The sequence below is a fragment of the Sarcophilus harrisii genome, chromosome 3 (assembly GCF_902635505.1).
Source record: "Sarcophilus harrisii chromosome 3, mSarHar1.11, whole genome shotgun sequence".
Lineage (NCBI taxonomy): Eukaryota > Metazoa > Chordata > Mammalia > Dasyuromorphia > Dasyuridae > Sarcophilus > Sarcophilus harrisii.
Genome location: NC_045428.1, coordinates 149,870,429 through 149,894,399, shown reverse-complemented (window position 1 = coordinate 149,894,399; position 23,971 = coordinate 149,870,429). Strand labels below are relative to the sequence as shown.

General features: G+C 33.1%; 1 protein-coding gene across 2 annotated transcripts in view; it reads left to right on the top strand.

Moving 5' to 3' along the window:
* The window catches only part of NALCN (sodium leak channel, non-selective), a 476,168-nt gene that overhangs the window by 318,780 nt on the left and 133,417 nt on the right, over positions 1-23,971 (top strand). For both annotated transcript variants that reach the window (XM_031958631.1, XM_003765762.2), the window contains exon 15: positions 2,489-2,563. In XM_031958631.1, coding sequence (XP_031814491.1) covers positions 2,489-2,563 — 75 coding nt within the window. The remainder of the gene's footprint in view (positions 1-2,488; positions 2,564-23,971) is intronic.

The following is a 23,971-nucleotide window of genomic DNA, read 5'->3' as shown; positions in this document are numbered from 1 at the left end:
CAACAAACAAAATGCCTCAGTGTTAGCAAAGAGATAATCTGTAATCTCCTTCTGACCAGTCTTGTTGTCTATGGGCTGAGAGCTCTGGAAGCCTTTACGAATTCAGTCATTCTCAAGACCTGTTCTTGATTTTGGGGGGCTTGGTCTGCACTGGATTACACTCCATTCTCACCCTGGTGCAACAGACCTTTCCTGCTGACTTTCTAAGTTTGGGGGTTTGAAGATTTGTTTCATTCCATAATACTATGGGTTCTGCCACTCCAGAATTTGTTTTAGGGCATTATTTAAAATGTTTGGAGTTATTTGGGGGAAAGCTCAAGTGAATTATGCTTTTTTCTCTACCACAATGGCTCTGCCTATCCCCTTTATTTTTTCCTACAGCACTTTCTCCAGTTACGTCTTCATCAAATTCTACCTCATACCATATTTATTTTTAATAACATACCATACTTCATACCATAGTTATTTAAATTGTAAGCTGCTTGAAGGCATTTTAAAAAATGTTAGTTCCCCTAACACCTAGTCCAGACCTTCTTTCTCTATCTTCTCATAAGATTCTTCTTATACAGTGCTAATTGTGTTGATAAATCATTGCTAAAGTTATTTTCTCTATCTAGTATAGTCTATCTCTCTACAATTCTTCCCCATATGATTTTCTTAGTCAATAATCTGGAACGTGTCTTCCCAGCATGGAGTGTTAGAGCTAGAATCAAGAGGACCTGAAGTCAAATCTGGCTTCAAACACTTATTTGCTGTGTGATATTGGGAAAATGACTTACTCTTATTTGCCTCAGTTTCCTCATCTGTAAAATGAACTGGAGAAGGAAATGACAAAGAAAACTCCAAATGAGTCATTGAGAGTCAGACATGACTTTAATGACTGAATGACACAAATAAGACAGTAGAGTGATATTGAAAGCTGAATACCAAAACAAAGCAGCAGCGATCTCATTAAATCAGTAAATCAATAAACATATTTAAATGCTTATGGTATAGTATAGTATAGTATGGGTAACTGGTGACACAGGAGATAGAGCCCTAGGCTTGGAATCAGGATGACTTTTGTTCCTGACTTCAAATCTGGCCTCAGACACTTACTAGTTGTGTGATCCTGGGCAGTCTGCTTGACCCTGTTTGCCTCAGTTCCTCATTTATAAAATAAGCTGGAGCAGGAAATGGCAAATCATTCAAGTATCTTTGCCACGAAAATCCCAAACAGCCTCATGAAGAGTTGGGACCTTCTGAAATGACTGAACAACAACAAAAAAAAGCACAGACAGAAAGTGCTGTAGTAATTAAGAAATGGGAAGGAACATTGTGGATGGGAGTGTCCATGAATAGCTTAGACTTACAAGACTTCAGCTGGCCTTTAAGGATTTGGATGGACAAATGAAAAGGGGAAGGGCAAAGCTACACATGGAAGAATATATATGAGGACTTGAAGATATTAGTTTGTGGGTGGTCATTTAACCAATGTTAGGACAATTTTCATAATAACAGAAAAATAGGGGAGAAAATAAAATCTTTATCACTAAATCTTAAAAAAAAACTGCAGCAGCAACTCTGTGGAGAAATCTTACCTGGTAACTGGGTTACAATGCTTCATCTAAATTTATTTTCTTTTATTCTTTACTCATTGGATATGAAGAAATCTTCAATCACTAATTAAGTTGCTTTGACCTTTTTAGCAATTAATTTCATAGATGGAAAACACAATTGCTAGATATCTCTTAACAGCCAGTACCCCATGTCTTGAAACATACTCTCTCCTCACCTTTACCTTACACTTCCTTTAAGGTTTAGCACAAAGCCCATATCCTAAAGAAGGCCTTCCCCTCCCCACCTGCCTAGGTTAACATATGTTTTGTTCATCTGTACACATGTTATTTTCGCCAAAACAAAATGTAAGCTCACTGAAGGCAGGATTTTTTTTTACTTTATATTATTCCTAAGACCTACTGTGGTGCCAGTCATATAATAAGCTTTTAATAAATTCTAGGAAACTGAATGCATGAATGAGGAGAAAAAGAAGTATGAGATATACAAAAGGGAAGATGTTAGTAAAATGGGCCAACATGATAGTTCCTTGTAATTAGAACTAATTAGGCAAATACAAATGTAAAATAAAAGTTCCTATGAAATATAAGAACAAAAACAGTTTAAAAGCTAACTTTTGGTTCACTGTATTTCTTTTATTTTAATCATATAATTCATTGTATTTCATAAAGAGGATTCAATTTGAGCAGCTATTTTCATAATAAAAAGTCATATTGTGTTTTCAAACAATGTGTTTTCATGTTTAACTCTTAACAGATTTCATGTTAGTTTTCCAGTTTTCAATTTTCCCCCATTTAATAGGATACTGTATATTTGTAAACCAGAGAAGGGAAAAATATATATATAGATATAGATATAGATGAATGATTAGGTTATTCCTGAGCATTGTGCTGTTTGTTTTGTTTTTAATCACTGTCTTATCATTTTATAGATTCTCCTGAGTTTGTTTGTTGCTGTTATTTTGGACAACCTTGAGCTTGATGAAGATCTGAAGAAACTTAAACAAGTAAGCAATATTTGTGTGGTATCTGATTATTTGTATTAATGTTTTACATTTTTAAGAAAATGTGTTCCATGATTCATCACAATATGGTGCCACTGAGAGAATTTTGGTCTTAAAAGAGCTGGATTTTTGAAGTACTGAATAGTGTGGGTAGCTGAAAGTATCAACTTCTCCAATCTGCTCCTCAGTTAAGACTCCAGCTCAACATCCATCTACAAAACCAATCCAAAAAAGAAATGAAAGAGAGTGTGTTTCCATTGCAGATGCACTTCTTTTGCTACAGGTAAATCATTTGGTATACTTGGTACTATTAGCATGCTGGTATCTGTGATGGATATTTGGAGCACATTATCTATTATTAAGTAATTCTTTAGTTTGGACTCTGGGCAGGACATCTGTCACACTGAGAAACATGAACATATTCTTAAGATCTTTACTTTGAACTGTTAGCTAGGAAAAAGTAGAAAAGTTGTATTATTCTTATTTTTAATAACAGAAAGGTGGAATAAATTAAGATATTAACTCATTTAAAATTTTCCATTATGTGGAAAATATTGGACAGTAAGTAAATTAGCATCAATTTAATACTGTCTGGCTATTTTACTAGCTCTATCCCTTAAGAACTCGTATTTATAAATGTGAGAAAACTCTTTTGAATAATAGAGTCCTGGTTTAACCTTTTTCACATCTCATAGAAAAAAATGAAATGCTGTTGAAAAAACATTGCTAAGATACATTATGATTAATGTGAAAACCTCTAAAATATTTTGGGATATTCAGTGACTAGCTTTCCCTCCTGATATGCATAATGTAGCCATAGGAGTTAAAAATTTTGATTAATGTTTTATTTTCAGTACTCTTGATCACTTTCAAAATTCACCTTTTTTTAAAAATTATTTAATTAATATTAACCTTCAAGTTTGTAGACTAGTGAGCCAAATTAAAGTTTGTACTTTCATGAATGTTGGTGTATATGGAGTCGTAAAACAGTACATAGTTCTAATTATCAAAAGGAATTATGTTTTCCAAAAGTCTTTTAGGTTTTTTAAATTAAGCTGTGCAATAGGTACGTAAGTGTATGTGCAAAAATTATAAATTTTCTTCATATATCGTCAAAGATAGTGACCCCTTGAACCAAGAAAATGTCTGCCCTCCTATTCTAGGCACTTGAAAACCTGGAGAGCTGAACAAAGATTTCTTACTTTTTAGATTAGCTTCAACTGGGAGGGGGCTGAGGAGGGGAGAGAAGAGAAAAACCAATTAAAGAAATGTTCCAGCACTTTGAAATGAGACTTGATTTAATCAATGGTAATACTAAATACCTGTCTTTTTCATTTATTTGCATTGGGTAATTATTGGTTTATAACCTTTCTCCAATTCACTATAATAATATATCATATCTGAAAATTTGTCCAAGGGATAAATTACATAATTATCTGTGACTATTCCTGTTGTTAATAAGAAAGAGAATTATTTCATATGTCTAACTTTCTTTATAGACACCATATATTTATGGCTTCCAGGGTCAGAAATGAACAGGGGCAAAGGTATTCTGGGGTTAAATTACCAAAACAAGTTTCTGGGCACAATGAAACCTTCCGATTGTTGATTTGAGCACCAAGAGCAAACCTAATGCAACATCTCTTACCCTGACTTTCTGATTTTCAGTAAGACCGAAGACTAATTTGTTACCTGAAGACTAATCTCTGAACATCTTAATCCTTCATTTGGTCTTTTGTCCAGGTTCATAATCTTGTACTGGCATTTACTAAGAGAAAAATGGTTGGCATGAAGTGAATTTATTTTTTATTTATTCAAAAGATGGCATGCTGGGCAGAATATGAAGGGACATATAATGCTTTAAAGAATACGGTATTTTGTTTTGTTTTGTTTTTTCCTTTCAATGGTCCTCAAACAGTGGTAGCAACAACCAAAATCTTGGTCAGAATAGTAACAGTCCAGAACATCCTCAGTGTCATTGAAGTAAATATAAAATAAATTCTCTGCAACTTTGCCAAAATGTACTGACAGTTTATCTTTTGGCATTTGGCTGTAACTTAATCCAGATTTATTCAAAGAGAGATTTATTCTTGCCTAACAGACCAGGCTCAGCTTTCCAAATCCAATTATAGACTATATTTTTAAGTTATGTATTTTTCTATTACCATTTTTTGAACTGTATTAAAATACATAAATTTTGAACAACCAATGGAGAAAAAATCTAATTCGAATGTGTATTTATCCTGTAAGTACAATGGAAACAATTTGAAGTTCCAACTTTAATAGAGTTTTCCAGTATTCATTGTCCCTCACTGATACTTTAACATTTGTAAATGTAAACTTTTGTTAGGTAGCAGGAAAATAAATCAATACAAGAACAATTTGGGTTTCAAATTTATCTGTTGAAGCTAACTTTCAAATTTCTCTAGTGTTGAGATTTTCTTTAGTATTTCAGTTTGATATAATTTAGTAGAAGATACAACAACCATCCTAACATGTATCAAATGCTCAGAAAATTCTGTTGAATGAAAGTTAAATCAATATGCCTCCTATGATAATGAGACTTGCTTTCTGGACCATATAATTATAATAGATTGTATGCTATATTACTCTGAAAATAACTCATCCATTACATCCCATGAATAAATAACCTCTTTTTTAAACTACTGAGTTGCTCTCCATGATGCTTTATATTTGACAGAATGGGGAGCTATATGGATACAACCAATTGTTCTTGCCCACAGTGTCAAGGACCCTTTTTATATGCATACAACCATTTGGTCATTGAAAATCACAATTAGAAATAATGTAACAATAACAAAAATTTTGAGGCCAGAAATTGTTTTTGCTTTTTCTTTGTATTTCTGTTGCTTAGCCCACTTCTTAGCATAGTTTTCTTCATAATGCTTAGTGATTACTGGCTTGCTGTTTGCTAATTCATATTATTTTCTTAAAATTGAGCTAAAATTATGTATTTACTCAGCTGATTGGGGTGATTTGTATTTCTTACATCTAAACTCTCAGTTGCTATCTTTAAAAGAGGTATGGACCCATACACTATTACAATTTAAAATGTTCTTTATCCTCTCTTTTACCAGCCTTGTTGCTAATTTTCAATAGGTTGTTCCTTCATTTTCCATCTCCTTCATTTCAGTATCCCTAATGATTCTGACCTTTATTACATGACTTACTTAAAGGATTTCAATGCAAAGACTTATTAACACATAGGAAAAAAAGGAAACTTTTAAGGACTCCATTTTTGTTGTTCATCTTCGACCTTTCAAAATCCTCTATAAAGTTATATTCGATTTTTCAGTTATTTTGTTATCAAATTGAAGACTTGTCATTGAAGTTTTAATGTGTATAATCTTTGTAGTTATTGAAATTCAGAAATAATTACCTTGATGAAAGTAGCAAAGGAAATATACTGGTTTTAGTTCCAGAAAAGTGTTATACAAAATCTCCCAGAAATATTTGTGGATTTTTAAACTATAAAGCTTTACTATTATTAATATAATTATGTAAAGGTTTACATTAATGCATCAATTTCATATCATCTTTATGCTAAATATTTAATACATATATACATATGGATATACATACATATATATTTATAAATAAAAATGTGAATATACATTTATATTAACATCTGTGCAAATTATATAATCAATAGTGTTTCAGTTCTTTCTTCCATATTCATTTTCTTTCTATAAGCCTCTGGGCACAGGGACCACTTCTGAGTAAAACTAAACAAATTCCAGTACAGTATAATATCAGATGCTGCCTTTTTTGTATATGTTTTTCACGCACACTAATTTACAACTGTGCTTCCCTGATCATTATGCATACCAAAGCTGTTGCTTGAAGGGACAAATTTTCCCAAAGAAAGTATGGAAAAGAAAAAAAAAGTAAGACTTTAGAATGAGGTATTTATTCAATAGCTTTCCAGCAAAAAGATGAGCCAAGAAAATCTTCACACTGATCTTATGTAATTTTTGCACTTCCCATAAAACTAGATAGCGGAGATTATAGAAAATAAACCCATTAGAATTTACATTGTATGTAAAATATTCTATATGATTTCAGACAGCTGCCTTGGTCACGACTGCTATGTGAGACTACAGATACATAGTATATTTTCTTCTTTATTTGAAAATTAAGGATAAAAACTATTTACCTGATGTTTTACAGTACATGTAAAAATGAAAAGTGGTTTACATTTTTCCCCAATGTGCCCCCATACAAATTAATGTACTTGTATAAATTATTATGAATTATCAGATGGCAGGATCAAAAACTCAAGATAATCGTCAGCAGAACCCACAGGAAACAGAATATTGTAACAAATATAGGCTGTGCCATAAGAAAACCTCAATGGGAGCGTTGAAAGGGCCTAAAGAACTCCTAAACTGAGGAAAGAGTTAAACTTCAGCTGGATGAAGTGAGTTTCGGGTACCAAGACCTATCTTGGTCATGCCCTTATGTGACATTTAAGCACCATCAGAGCAACTAGTTAAGAGAAGTAGATGTGAAAATGCAGGAACCAGCTGAAAAGCTTAAGGAATAATAGCACAAAGGAGAAAAGGATTCAGGAGAAAATGGAAGATAAAGTTCTATGGCTTGGGAGACACCTGCAAGAAGAGACTATTCAGTGTGCTTAAATCCAGAGAGAGAAAAAGTACATCTTCAAAGAATGCTAATGTGACAGGATCCAATGCCTCAACAGTCTAAGAATTTGGAGCTTGGGTCTTCTGTTTCTTTGGTTACTTCCCCAAGCACATACTATGACATTCTGCACGCTTTACAAGCTTGCTGACTGACTGGATAAGATGACAGTTTTGCATACTTAAGGATTTTTTAAAAAGCAAACTGGCAAGAATGATAAATGGGTACTTACTTAATAGTACAACTTTTATTCTGTCCCCAAAATATCCCTATAGAAAGAATTTATAAGGTATAACCACTAAGAATCTAACTCTCCATTGCCTCTTTTCCAACATTGAGTTTTTTGTTTGTTTGTTTTTTTCAGGAAATCAGTGTAAAATGACTTGCCCAGGATTACACAGCTAGTTAAGTGTCTGAGGCATTCAGTTCCTTTAGACTCCAGGGCCATTGGTCTATCCATAGTGCCACATAGCTGTCCCAGTATTGAAAGGAATATTTATTCCTATTACCCCTATTACCCCTATTACCACTGTATTTTTGTTATGCTTATACCTAATATTTTTATTCTCAGATGTCTTGTTTTAATGAAGTGATCTTGGGGCATTTAGTTGGTGCAAGGGTTAAAGTACCAGCCCTGAAGTCAGAAGAACCTGAGTTCAAATTTGACCTCAAGACTCTTAACACTTCGTAGTTGTGTGGTCCTGGGTAAGTCACTTAACTCCAGTTGCCTGAGCAAAAATAAAATAAAAATAAAGAAGTGATCTTGAAGGCAAATCTTGTCCAATTGGAAGAGCTTCACAGAAGGGTTTTATATTGGCTTGAGAAAATTTTGGGAAGATTAATGACTTTTTCAGTCAGGGTAATTCTTAATGGTTAGATTGTAGAAAAGACTATTTTATAGAGAACTTACACAGGGCAAATAAATATTCAAGTGGAAAAGCAGTACAAGATGGGAAGTTAGACATCACAGTGGATAGAGCATGAACCCTAGAGTCAGAAGGATCCAAGTCCGAATCCAGCCTCAGACACTTACCCCAGTTGCCTCACACATACACACAATATCAGGAAACTCTCTAGTTCTCTCTCAAGAATTTAAAATTAATTGCATGATGTGGAAGACACTACCCACAGACCTCTTTAGAGAAGGTTCCATGTTCTATGAGCAAAGCAAAGTTGAAATAGCTCAAAAGAGAAAGGAGATGCAAAAAGTTAGAAAATCCATTCCATCTGTTCACATGGATGATTTGTGCCCAATCTGTGAGTATTTCAAACCTGTATTGATTTGATCAGCCATAGTCACACACACTGTAACTTGACTCTAACATAGTAATATCATTTTGGTCCTCTTTGAGAATGAAGGGCAAAATCACCTCTGATTGTTTGATTACTAGGGTGTAGAGTGGGCTACAATCTTCATGGGTGGAAGAAGGATCTTGATGGAAACATAAATCTTTATATTACAAAATAATTATTTTTACTTACAAAACACTTGTGCTATTATTGTTCCAGATCATCTTATGAAATAAGAACCATGGTTATTATCAAAACCATTTATATATAAAGAAACTACATAGCATAGTTGAAAGTTTTGTCTTGAAACTTACACAAACATAAATGGAGGTAAACCTAGTTTACACATTTCTTGATGCCCAAATGTCTTTTCCAAGAACCAAAACTATTTTTGACTTAGCTTCCATCCAAGAACCATCCATGAACTCACAATTATGATTTCACATAATTCAAGAAATCACAGATGTAGAGTTGGAAGAAAAATTAAAAACTTTCATTTTACAAATGAAGAAACCAGAATCTAGAAGAGTAAAGTGAATTTTCCAATATTGCATAAATATTAAGTTGCAAAAATATGATTGTAACTAAAACTTGATTCCAAACCAAGAAGACTTTATACCATACCACAGTAGTTCACACAGTTTGTAATCTTCTGTTTCTGCCTTTCTCCAGTCCTGGTTCTTGGTTGGTATCCTTGATTATTTTGCCTGAAAAGAAGTGTGATAACATTCCTCACCTTTCTCCATTGTTTTCTTTATGTGTGGGGCAGGACTCTACTTGTTATCAAAACACAGTTGAGGTTTTCTTCCTTATATATTCCTTTATTCAGTGTGATTCATGATATAACAAGATAGCTATTATTATGACATTTATTTCACTTGTCTTTCCACAAAATAGCATAGCACAGAATTTAAATGGGAGAGTAGATAAAGCTTTGGACCTGCAATAAGGAAGATTTAAGTTCAAATCCGTACTCTTATTAGCTGTGTGATCCTCACCAAATCACTTAATCTCTGTCTGCCTCAGTTTCTTTATCTTTAAAATGGAGATGATAATAGCATCTATATTCCAAGAACTGTTGTGAGGATAAATTGAGATAATATTGGTATAAACTGAGTAATATTGGTAAGCCTCAAAGCTCTATATAAATGCTAGTTTTATTATTATTGTTAATAATATGAAAAATTTCACTTTATTTATTTGAAAAATATAAGGATTTACAAAAATGTGGAATGTTGCATATATTTTTCAGGTATTTGTAGTGTAAAAATAAAATGCATCAATTAAGCTTTTTTAAAAAATGTAGAGATATAGTAGACTTGAAGTAGCATATAACCCCTCAGTGTTTCTGGATAAGTCATATAGAATTTCTTACATCAAGGACATTTTTTAAAAATGATTTTATTTGAAACTAGAAAACTATAATTGAAAAAGCATGTACACAAACTCCCATGAGGAAGAAAGGAGAGACAAAGACAGAGAGAGACTGGGACAGAGACAGAAATAGAATAAACCAGTACTCAAGAAACATTTTAAAAATAACCTTACATTCCTTCTCTTTATGATTTACCTACAGCTAATCATCAAGATATAAATATGTCTATATATCTGTATCTTGTGTCTGGACATAGCTGTTTACATAATATCTTTCCCCATTAGACTGTAAGCTCCTTGAAGGCAGAGACTTGTTTATCTTTGTTTATATCCCCAGCATTACAAATAATGCTTGGGACATACTAACTGCTTATTTAACTTGATTTGGCACACACAAAAAATCAGAGCTCTAACCTTAGATTTTGAAAAAATACCAGATCATTTAAACTGTATTACAGGGTGATACGGCTATTTAAATGAAAGAATGGGTTACATGGGTGGAACTATAAAATGTTACAAGGTAAAGCAACCTTTTTAATAGCCTGAATGGTTTCTTAACCTAGCCATGGACAAATATATATGCTGTTAAACACACACACACACACATACACACACACACACACACACGCAAAACTATATAGAATCTATTAAGTCCCAAGGGAACCATGGGGAAGCCTCAGGAAAAGAATAATGAGAAAAGAAAATGGTAGATAGTGTGTGTAGATTAAATTCAAAGATATGATTTTTTTAAAAATTTCAGCTATAATGAAAGTTTTATTCACATCCTTAAACTAAATTTGATTACTTTTCATTTTTGATAACTCTCCCTGGTGTGTGTGGCGGAGCTTGTCTGACAGGGAAGGTCAGGGAAAGAGTTGTAGAGACTGTGGAGAAAATGTTAGTTTTTTCCTAATAAGGTCTCCAGTTTTATTTCAAGAGTTTTTTCTTATCCTTATTCTTTCACTCTATCTTTCTTTCATCTCTGTTGCTAGGCATGAGTTTGAGTAAAGGATGTGTCTAGATATATTGTATTGTCTAAAAAATCATTTAAAAATCATAATTTTGCTTTATAATTTCATAATTTTAGTTTTAAGGTATGGATCATTATATTATGTATAAGTTTAGTTTAGTCTTTAATTTTATTTAAACAAATATTTACCTTTAACATTTATTGTTTCTAGCTTATCCTATGAAATAAGAATTATCATAACCTTTTATTCATAAAGAAACTGATACAGCATAGTTGAATGACTTGTCTAGAAACTTACACACACTTGAAACACAAAATCTTACAAAAATAGTTGTTGAAAACCCTTTATTGTTCTTGGAAAAAATAAAGTACTATTAACAAAAACAAATAAACTTTGTTTATTTTAAAACATATTAAAAGAAAGAAAAACAAAATAAATTTTAAAAAATTAATGGTAAAGATGCAATTCTGAGCCAAAGAATCAGAGATTAGAATGCAGGAGGAAGTTTGTCCTGGGCCAATAATGATTTGTCTTCTGTGCCTCTTTATACTTCCTTCAGTAACTGGAAGCAGCTACAAATCCAAAGGAGCATATAATTAATTGAATTTTACTATGGAGTAGGAGGAATAAAAGGGCAGCTAAGTAACACAATGGATAAACCATTTATTTCCAGACCAATCTTTCATCCAACAGGAGCAAAAGGACCTTCTTGAGATCAAATATGCCCTCAGACATTCATACATATCTTGAATAGGACACTAAACCCTTTTTGACTCAGTTTCCATATCTATAAAAGTGAGCTAGAGAAGGAAATGATAAAACACTCCAAGGTCTTTGCCAAGAAAACTCCAAATGGGCTCAAAAAGAGTCAGACATGACTAAAATGACTGAACAAGAAACACAATAATAAGACACACAAGATGTTCTTATGTCTTACATAAATTTTTAAATTAGAAAGGACCTGAAGGATCATTTATTTAGTCTAAGCTTCTAAATTAACAAACGAGAAAATTAAGAACCAGGAGAGGAAATGACTAGCCAACATCACACAAATAATAAGAGAAGGAGCCAATACTTAAACCCAGAGGTCTAAATCTAGAGCTGGATGGTGTGATAGATAATGTGCTAGACAGAGTCAGGAAGACTTAACTTAATTTAATGAAACACAGCCTCAGATCCTTTCTGCCTATGTAATTCTGAAACTATATTGAATCTCTTTATCTCAGTTTCCTCTTCTATAAAACAGGGATAATAATAACACTTATTTCCCAGGATTGTTGTTTGGATTTTTACCAAAAGCTATATTTGTAAAGTGTTTTGCAAGCCTTCAATATAATTGCTATCAATCCTCCACTTTGATTATACTGGTTAAAGATGGACATAGAGATGTTATAAGGTAGAATCTGTGCAATGAAAATGTTCTGACCATGAAGATATTCTTAAATATATTTATATAATTGAAAAACACTATGGAATTAGTCTATTTTTACAGATGGAAACTAAAAGACTGCACAATAAAAAGTCTTAGTATTTCACTCCAGTGCATATCTTGAAAATCCAAAATGTGTTGTGGTCAGCAATAAAAACAGTAGCTTGGTTTTATTTTAGCTGACTAAAAACAGATTTCCTTGTCCCCTGTTTTGTTTTGTTTTTTGTCAAGGGTAAGAGGAGTTGGAGTGGGCATAAAAAGGTCCTAGAATCTAATCAGTGGCCCTATCCACTGGCATCTTAGCAGGTGATTTCTCACTGCAGTGTCATCCTATATCAGACATAAAACTATGTTTATGAGCTTTTGTGACCTGCCTGAGATTACCCAGTGGGCATTTGTTGGTTCTGTTTCTCTAATTATATAGTGATTCTTTACTGCTTTTCTTGCCATTTCTTCCACAACATTTTTGTGAAGTAAGTAATCTCTCACTTGAACAAGAGGGAGAGCATGGAAGAATAATTTGCCCAGGCTCATATTTATAGCAATAACTCCAACTCAGTATCCCTGGGGTTCTAGCCTTTTGCTTTACTAACTGAACTTGGCTTGATACAGCTCTTCTCATCAAGAGTATAAAATTGTAAGAACTTGGAACTTTCTGCATTATCAAAGATAACAAGGGAGATAATTAACTAAGAGAAAGCTAACACATTTGCTGAAGTTCCTTTCACTGGCAATAGGAAATTATTCTGTTAAGGTGGGGGGAGGAGGAAAATGGGTGAGAATCGATTTTAAGCAGGGGTTATGTGTGTGATGCTCCACTCCCAAAAATGATTGAAGCCTCTGCTTCAGTTGCTTTAAAGTGTTAACAGTACCACATGTATATTTTAAAAAATTGCCCTTTCTTTCTTTTTTTTTCCTGAGGCAATTGGGGTTAAGTGACTTGCCCAGGGTCACACAGCTAAGAAGTGTTAAGTATCTGAGGTCAAATTTGAACTCAGATCCTCTTGACTTCAGGGCTGCTGCTCTATCCACTGAGCCACCCAACTGCCCCTAGGTTTCCTTTGAGACAAAATTCAAGTGCATAAATATTCATTGAGCCATACAAAGTACAGTACCACATTACCAGGTGATCTTTTAGAAATACAAACCTAAATAAGATATAGCTTCTATTCCAATAGAGCTTTCAGCGCAGAAGGGGGAAAAAAAGACATAAACACCAAATAATTCTTTGACAATATAAAGTCTGATAATTATAGAGAATGGTTGAAAGACTGAAATAAGACAAACTCATATTTAGGTAGTTATTTAAATAAACAAAATGTTTTCTTCCCTATGAAACATGTAGTACAAGAATTATTCTTCCTGTTTTATAGGTAAGGGCTCAAACTGATGAACTTACCACATGGTTATACTTTTATTAAATGGGGATAATAATATCATCTACCCCCCCCGAGTTGTTATTGTTATAAGGATCATATGAAATATATATAAAGTGTTTGGCAAACCTGAAAGTGCTATGCAAATTTTAATATTGTTGTTATTAAATTACATTATTTTACATTATGTGAGTTATATTTTCTAATGTTATTATGAGAAATAATTCCTTTGAACCCCTACTCTCTTCTAATCAGTATCAATCAGTTTGGTAGACTCATATCAAAATTTTGTGTATTAAGTCCCAGAAATGTGAACCATACAGTCTAAATTCACTTGTTCAATCAGAAGAAGGTAACTAGAGGCCTTCTACACTTGTTTTTCCTTGTCAAGGTGACCCTTTAATAAAGAGACATTGGCTCAGAACTCTGCCTCAGTCTTTTATCATAGGTGGAATATTTTTAATTTGCACATTATATTGTTATTTTGTTATATATCACATGTTACAATGTTGTATCATATTATTTAATATCATATATCACATACATTATATATATACATTCCATATTATAGCATATTTAGAGTGTCAGAATTGAGACTTGTACCCAGTTCTCATAACCAAAATCAAAGCTTTTTTCCACACACACCAGGTTAGGCACTCAGACTAAAGAAAAATCCCTCCTGGCTAGGATTATCAAAGAAGGCTTTCAGAGAAAGGCAGTGTTTTGGATAGTTCTTGGAGAATCTTTGAAATTTCAGTTGAGTGAAAGGAGAGGAAGAATTCTAGGGCTAACAAATAATGTAAAATACAAAAACAAATAGGTGAAGCCATTTACATATTTAGGGAATAGAAAGTAGTTTCTTCTCTCTCTTTCTTATTTTTCTAACACTTCCAGTTCCAGCTTCTTTATATTTTTTCCATCTTCTGTCTTATATTCCTTTTCCCATCTGTTATTTCTTTGTAAATTGTCTGTTCTTCAAAAGAATGCTTCTAGGAAGAGAGTAACATTGGTTATCTTCTGAAAAAAAAATACTGGTGCTAGAATTGAATTAGTTAACTTCTTTTTTGTCACCATTAACATTAATTATTGATAATTTTTACATGCTTAGATTTTTTGATAAACCCATGATCTCTTCCATATTTGTATCATCACCACCACTTTATAATTTGTATCTTTGTATTTCACAACCTCCATATAAACCTCCACAGAAGTTCAAACCTGGAGCCTTTTCCAGAGTTATTTTAACTCTTAAAGGATGGATTAACACAAGCAGTTTATACATCTATTTGGTACTCTGAGTAATATGCATTTTCATATACTTAGTTTTCCTAATGTACATTGAGCAATCCATTTTGCCTTGTTTTGTATTCCTTATTTGTTTGTGGCCAATGTTGTATGGAATTTTTTCCCTCATTTTTAATTTTTGTTTTGACCAAAGCCTAGGCTATGAACTAGGAGTAGAGAGATGGGAACAGGAAAAGTTTTTAATATGGACACCATAGTACCATGAAATTTGAGACATTTTTCTTTATATTCCCTCATGGAACATTTAAAGACTATTTTTGAGGAAACCATCAGGAACCACGGAGATTGATGACGTTTCTGGACTACTTTCTAACCACATCCCTCTGATGATACCTCCATAATTCCTATTTACACCTTTCTTCCTTGGGAAGTTGGAAAAAACAGAAAGAGGGTATGGAGACAGATAGACAGAGACAGAGACACACACACACACAGAAAGAGAGAAAGAGAGAGAGAGAAAGAAAGAGAGAGAGAGAGAGAGAGAGAGAGAGAGAGAGAGAGAGAGAGAATGGAAGAGAAGAGAAGGGAAGGGAAGAAAATGGAGAAGAAGACAAGACAAGACAAGGGAAGGGAAGAGAAGGGAAGGAAAAGGAAAGGAAGAGAAAAGAAGAAAAAGGAAGGGAAGGTAAGAGAAGAGGGGAAGAGAGAGGAGGAAAGGAGGAGGAGAAGAGAGGGAGGGGGGAGGGGAAGAAGTTAATTGGAATCCATATCTAATATTTCTTTCCAAAATTCCTCAGTATTTAAGCATTAGTCAGGCTTTTTATGCTTTGTGTAAGACAAATCAAGAAAAACAGAGATTTCTAAAATGAATGAAAGATGAATTTTCATTTATTTTTTATTTATTTTAGAATTTAGGATTTTTCCCTGCCAAATTTTGAGTTCAGAGCTTAAGTTTCTTTGGTGCACTTACCAAGTTCTAGTTTACTACTGGCTATACTTTTAAAAGTATATTATGAAAAATAAGAAAGATCCTTAAAGTTTCATGCCTAGGGAAAGCATGAATATGGAAGTGAGGTGAGAAACTGTAAGACTGAGGAAGAAGAAGAAATGTTAATTATTTCTTGTCTTTCAGGTAGACTCTCTCATTGCTTTTAATTTAACTTCCTTTTACTTTACAAGAACAAAATGCTTTGCTTAGAGTGACCTCCATTGGCCATTACATTACTCCTTCAATATCTTCATTGCCTAACACAGTGCCTAGCTTGTAGTAGGTGATTAATAAATGCTTATTCATTGATTAATAGATTTATCTGGAGATTCATCTCAGTGAATCAAAGGAGATAAACAGACACTGAATATAAAACTGGTTCAAAACAAAACCAGTCAATATTCCAGATCTACCCCTCACAAAAAGACATGAAATATAACAAATAAAAAGCAATTATAAAAAAACTTATATCCTTGCTATGCTATCATGTAACTACTGCCTGCCTCAATTTCCTCATGTGAAAGATTAAGATGATAATAATAGCACCTACCTCACAGGATGGTTTCAAGAATCCAATGAGACAATTGCTTTAAAGCCCTTATCACAGCACCTGGAACATAATAGGTGATTATTATTATTATTATTATATTTCAAGTTATCTTCAAAAGATTGCCTCATCTATAAGCTCGCTCAAGTCTCTTGCTCAAAAACATAAATTTAAAAGCTTATATTATAGGTCTGTGTTTGAATTTCTGGTTTGCACTTATCACATCCCCCTTGTTTTATTCTTAATTCTTTCCTCTCAGACCCAAATCTCCCCACTTGGCAATTAGTTCATAAATTCTAAACCATGAAATGTGGTTTTTCATTTTAGCATCCTTATTCCCTGTCCTATTCTTAAAAGCTTTGTTTATTAAATTAATAGGAATGAAAACCAAAGCTTTAGTGCAAGCGCCTATTCCCAGTCCAAGTTTGTTAGGGAAAAGGGGGAGGCCTTTCCTTGCTTATAGCAAAAAAAAAAGTCCATTAACTTAATAAGATAGCAGGAATGTATTTGTCAACAGCATAATTGTCTCCATTTTGTTTAAAGCCTTTATTTTGCAATTGATTTGTTTCAAATGAGTTCAATAATAGGATAAACACTTGTGTGGCATGACATAGTAAACAATGTGTGTATGTGTTTAAACAACTGAGAAGTATATGAGAAGTGTGTTTTATAGTAAAGACCTCCAAGAGAAAGAAAAAATTATAAGCAACTCTGTCAGTAATGTAATAAACTAGCAAATTATGTGGAGAAAGATAGCTATGGAATAGCCATGGCTAGAATCATAAAAGCCCACTTAGATTTATAGTAGGACACCTTGGATTATTTCTAGAAGTTTGGAGATATATTTTCTTGTTACATTGTTTCCTGTTACTCTTATTTTTCATATTGATTTTGAAATAATTTGTATATCAATTTACATAAATTTGCATTGTATCGCTAAATAGCTTTTTCTTTCAGGCATATAAAATAGAACAAATTAGTAATTCAACAACCTATCACACATTTGTTCAAGTACTTTGTTTAAGGCCACTCAGAAAAGAAAAAAATAGAAATGAATAACCTGTGCCATGAAGAGCCAGCTTGCTCTGGCTATTGTCTGAAAATAGGTAAGGAATGGAGTGTAATACAGATGAGATGGAAAGTGCAAAATGAGTATTACATCCCCATGAAGTAACAGGCTTCCTGGCATTGCCAGACACATTTTTGTTTATTGAATGATATTGTAGATTTAGAGGAAAAGCAAAGTAGAGAGAGTTCTTAATGTTAATACCTACAGACTTCCACTAAAGCATTTTCTTGTATCCCAACTGGCCTTTTTACTATTATTCTCCATATAACATTTCATCTCCTATCTTTTTACCTTTGCATAGACTGTCTGACCCCAATGGTTTGAATGTCTTCTTTCCTTACCTCTGTTCCTCGGAACCCACAGATTGCTTTAAGCTGAGTCTCTAAGAAGTCTTTCCTGATTCCTTCACCCCCTTCTCTCCCTAGTAATTTATTTTTATCCATTTATATTCACTTATCTGTGTATGTCTTACCACTCTCTCCTCCCCACAACCCTGTAAAAAGTAAATGCACTGAAATGAACTAAATACATTAAGCTAATTTAGAACCTATAGTCTTTTTTCCTCTTCTGATAAGCTCCTTAATCATCTCTTATTCAGAGAAAATAAACATATTTTTCTCTACTTTTCAATATATGCATATATATATAAAGAGAGAGAGAAAGAAAGAGAGAGAGAGAGAGAGAGAGTTTATTTCACTATGTTGTTGCCTTCATGCACCTCCTAAACAACATATCCCACAGTTGAACAACTCTAGAGCTTTTGTCTGTTTAGGAATATGGAAGAGAAACATTGGTAATAGGGCCATTTCATGCTATTAGTTATGCTTTATATGCTTTTAGATTTCAGTAATCTCTCAGAAAAGTAATCACTTGTGAAGGAGAAGCAAAAAAGCAATAAACTCTCCTAATACCATTGATCAGCTCTTGATGTTTATCAGCTTAATGTCCCCTTCATGGAAAAGGACTTTAAATATGTTGGAAGGGCAAGAGATATGAGGAATAAAATATTTTCCCAAGTTTCATTATCACTCTGTTGTCACTAGGTTACCAGTGGAGGTCATTTTTAATCTAAGAACTACAATGTCAGCAGCCACACAGAAAATGTTCTTTAAAAAATGCTTTCAAGTGTCAAATGTATTTGAGTGTACATTAGTATTCTAATGTGTCCCCCCACTGGCTCTATGAAAACAGTAAGTCTATGTCTCACTAGTGGGATCTTGGACTACCTTTCTTCTATCCCAAATTTAAAAATACAGATTAGTTCTTTGAAAGTCATTAGAATCCCCTGCTGAACCCACTTAGACCAAGATGCCAGATTCATGTGAATTCATTTAAACAAAGGAATATTGTCTTGTGGCCTTCATTTACATTTCACAATTCTGCATTGTCTTTCTTTATTTACTTTAGAGGTCTGTGTTTTGGTGGTTGGGTCTCAGGCTTTTAAAAAAAAATTCTTTTATTTCAAAATCTTCCCCCCTCCTTTTGCTATGACTGGTTCATCTCCCTCCTTCCACATCTCCACCTTTGTTACTGGCACTTACCATTCCATCTGAATGGTATGTGAAAACATTTTCCTCTGCAGTGGGATTTCTGGTGGATTTGTACTTGTGTAGGTATTTTCCTACCAAGGCAGTAATTTAAAGGTTGAATCTTCAGGGGGGAAAATCAAACAAATAGGATGGTGGAAGATAAGAAATATAAACTTCGGAATTAGTCAGTCAACTAGCTAACTATGGGATTTATTAAACATCTATTAAGTAATAGGAATTTTACTAAAGGCTGGGGATACAAATGAAAGCAAAAGCAAAAAAAAAAAAAAAAAAGACCAAAAACAAAAAACAACAACAACAACAAAAAAAAAAAAACAATCCCTGCTCTCAAAGAAACTTGCTGACTTCCTGATTATATCTTCCTTTGAGTATGATGCAGTAGAACAATAACTGGATTCTGGGTTTGAGTTTTGGCTCTGCTACTTATGACTGCCTCTGTGACCTTGAACAAATTACAGAGCTTTATGCCTCAGACTCCTTTTCTAAGAAATAAAAAAAATTGCCTTATCGCTAATGTCCCTTATACTTATAAGAATGTATCATTCTAGTTCTCAATCTTATGATTCTATAAAAGTGGTGTTGAAAGTAGGACCCAGTGACCTAGTTCTGTATAACCAGTAGATCAGATATTCCCAAGAAACCCTTCCTTTTGTCCCTCTTTCTTTTTCTCCTTCTCTTCTTCCTCTTTCTTTTTGCCTTTTACTTCTTTTACTCACTTCTTCTCGTTATCATCATCGCTAGTATTTATAGAGATTTAAGATTTTCAAATGTCATCTACTTTTATCATTTTAACAATCCTGGGACCAGTTTATTCCATTCTCTCAAAGTCTTCATTGTTCTTCCAGTTGTTTGATTTTACTGGAGAAAAAGTTCAACATTGACATTAAAGGATCTGTAACTTCAAAAACATAACAACAATAATCCTGGGAGAGAAGATGTTATTATTACCTTTATTTTATAAATAAAATAATTGATGTTATGTGACTTGCTCAGGGTCAAATAGCTGCTGAGTCCCACACTCCAAATCCAAAGCTAGTAAATGTTCGAGATTAGTTTTGAATTGAAGTCTTCTTGACTCCAAGCCCAAAATTCTGTGCATTAGCTGCCTCTATGGATATGATTTCCAGACTAGGTATGGTTATTTGGTACGTCATAGCATGTCAGCTGTTATTCCCCAGATAGCCTGAGAGGCCACATTTACCAAGAGATATATACTTTCCTCCACATCAGTAATGACTTGGGCTTCCAATTAGTCATTGTCCTCAGTTGAAATTCTCTCATTATAACCACACCTTCAATCCACTAACAAGCAAATTAAGAAGTAAATTTGAGCATTCATTCATTCACAGAAAATATTGACTGAGAATGAACAACATATTATATAGTCAGAAAAAAAAACTGGGTTCTGAAATAATTTTTTTAAAAAAGATACTCCTTATGCTCTTGAAACATAATTTAATAAAAGGATAAGGCAGAAACATAGATAACTGTCAGGTAAAACACTAGAGAAATATATCAGAGAGATGGAAAATGAAGTCATATGTATTGGAGGGAAAGAAGTCATTAAAAGTTGCTAGAATCAAGTATTGTATCAGGAAAAGGAAACATAGAAATAAGCTTTCAAAGTTGAACCAAGTTTCAATACTGTCAAAGGCAAATCTTTCAAAAATTATGAATAAATTATTTGAATCAATAGAATTTTAATATATTATCAACAAAGCCCAGCAGCAAGACATAGATAGAGGAATTCCATTTAAAATAACTGTAGACAATATAAAATATTTGAGAGTCTACTACGAGACAAACTCGGGAATTTTATGAACACAGCTAGCTACAAAATAACATCAGATATAAACAATGGGAAAAAATATTAAACGCATAAAGGCAGGCTGAACTAATGTAATAAAAATGACAAATTTATCTAAATTAATTTACTTATTCAGTGCCAGACAAATCAAACTGCTAAAATATTTTATAGAGCTAAAAATAATAATTTAAAAATTCATCTGGAAGAATAAAAGATCAAGAATATCAAAGAAATTAATGAAAAAAATTACCAAGGAAAGTGATCTAACCTTAATAGTCCTAAAACTATGTGTGTGTGTGTGTGTGTGTGTGTGTGTGTGTGTGTAAATAACTATATCATAAAGTGCTGACTAAGAAATAGAGTGGTATATCAGTGAAACTGATTGGGTATACAAGCCACAATAATCAATGACTATAGTAATCTTCTGTTTGATTAAAACCAAGGACTCCAACTTCTGGGATAAGAACTCTTGGAAAAAAAAAAAACTATTGAGAAAACTGGAAAAATAGTATGACAGAAACTAGGCATAGATCAACATTGTATATCCTATACCAAGATAAAGTCAAAACAGGTTCTGGATGTAGATATAAATGGATAGTTTGCCTGTCAGATCTTTGAAGAATAGAGTAGTGTATGCCCAAATAAGAAGTAGAAAACATTATAAAATACAAAATGGATAATATTGATTATATTAAATTTATTTTTTAAATAATAGCTTTTTATTTTCAAAATGCATGAGAAGATTTCACCATTTATCCTTGCAAAATTCTGTTCCAAGTTTTTCTCTCTTCCTTCTTCCTTCCTCCTCCCCTAGACAATAAGCAATCCAATACATGTTAAACATGTAATTCTTTTATACATATTTCTACAATTATCTTGCTGCACAAAAAAAATCAGATCAAAAAGAAAAAAAGAAGAAAAAAGAAAAAGAAAGAAAGAAAAAAAAAAGAAAGAGCAAACAATAACAAAAAGGGCAAATAGTATGTTGTTATCCACCTTTAGCAATTTTCTTTCTGAATGAAGACTAAATTGGCCCTCATTCACCTCATTGTTGAAAAAAACCAAGTCCATCAGAGTTGATCATCAACATAGTCTTGTTGGCTACTGTGTACCATGTTTTCTTAGTTCTTCTCACTTTACTCAACATCAGTTCATATAATCTCTCCAAGCCTTTCTGAAAAAGTCTGCTAATCATTTCCTATAGAATAATGATATTCCATAACAAATATATACCATAACTTATTCAGTCACCCTCCCCAATTGATGGGCATCTACTAAATTTCCAGTTCCTTCTCACTACACAAAGGGTTGCTAAAAACACATTTTTTTCACAGATTACAATACATTTAAAGGATTAGGCACAAAAAAACCCAATGGAGCCAAGATTAAAGGGAAAAAAACTAAGAAACAAATTTTATTATTTTTATTAAAGCTTTTTTTTATTTTCAAAGTATATGCATGGATAATTTTTCATTGACCCTTGCAAAACTTTGTGTTTCAAATTTCCTTTCTTTTCTACACCCCTTCTCCCTCCCCCCAGTAATCCAATATATGCTGAATAGTAAAAACATATGTTAAATGCCATAATAGCATATATATACAATTATCTTGTTGCACAAGAAAAATTAGATCAAAAAGGAAAAAAATAAGAAAATAAAATGCAAGCAAACAACAAAAAGAGTGAAAATATTGTGATCCATCTACTCTCAGTTCCCACAGTCCTTTCTCTGGTGTAGATGGCTCTCTTCTTTACAAGATCATTGGAACTGGCCTGAATCACCTCATTGGTGAAAAGAACCATGTCCATCAGAACTGATCATCATATATTCTTGTTGTTGCCCATGTACAATGATCTCCTAGTTCTTCTCATTTCACTTAGCATCAGTTCATGTAAGTCTCTCCAGGCTTCTCTGAAATCATCCTGCTGATCATTTCTTATAGAACAATAATATTCCATAACATTCATATACCATAACTTGTTCATCCATTCTCTAACTGATGGGCATCCACTCAGTTTCCAGTTTCTTGCCACTACAAAAAGGGCTATCACATTTTTGCACATGTGGGTCCTTTTCCCTCCTTTAAAATGAGAAACAAATTTTATACCCAGTGGTTCTAATAAAGATCTCATTTCTAAAATAGAGAATTGAGTCAATCTTATAAGAAGATAAATGGTAAAGGATATATAACCATTTTAGACATATGAAATAGTGCTCAAAATCACTATTGATTGGAAAAAAACAAATTAAAATGACTCTGAGGTACTATCTCACATCTGTCAGATTGACTAAGATGATAGGAAAAGATACTGATGAATGTTGAAGAGGATATAGAAAAACTGAGACACAAATGCATTGTCCTCGGAGTTATGAACTAATCCAGCCATTCTGTAGAGTAATTTGTAACTATGCCCAAAGGGCTATAAAACTGTGTATACCCTTTGATCCAACATTGTTCCTATTATATCCCAAAGAGGTCATAAAAGAGGGGAAAGGACCTAGAAGTGCAAAAATGTTTGTAGCAGCCTGCTTTTTAATTTTTGTTGATTGTTTTATTTTTCTTATTATATATGTATATTAACTTTTTAAATATACATTTCTATATGAATCATGTTAGGAGAGAAAAATGAGAACAAAAAAGGAAAAAACTCTGAGAGAGAAAAAACACAGGAAAAAGAAATGAACATAGCATATGTTGATTTACATTAAATCTCCATAGTTCTCTTTCTGGATGCAGATGGAATTTTCTATCCCAAATTTTGCTGAGATTATCTTAGATCACTGAACTACTAAGAACCAAGTCTTTCATAGTTGATCCTCACACAATCTTGCTGTTACTATGTACAATGTATTCCTGGTTCTGCTTGTTTTGCTCAGCATCGAGTCATGTAACTCTTTCCAGACCTTTCTAAAGTCAGTTTATTTATCATATTTACAGAACAACAATTTGTTAGCTTCATATACCACAGCTTCTTCAGCCATTCTCCAAGTGATGGACATCTACTCATTTTCCAATTCTTTTCTACCATGAAAAGAGCTGCTACAAACATTTTTGCTTTTCCCTCTATTATTCCCTTGGGTTGCAGACCCAGTAATGACAC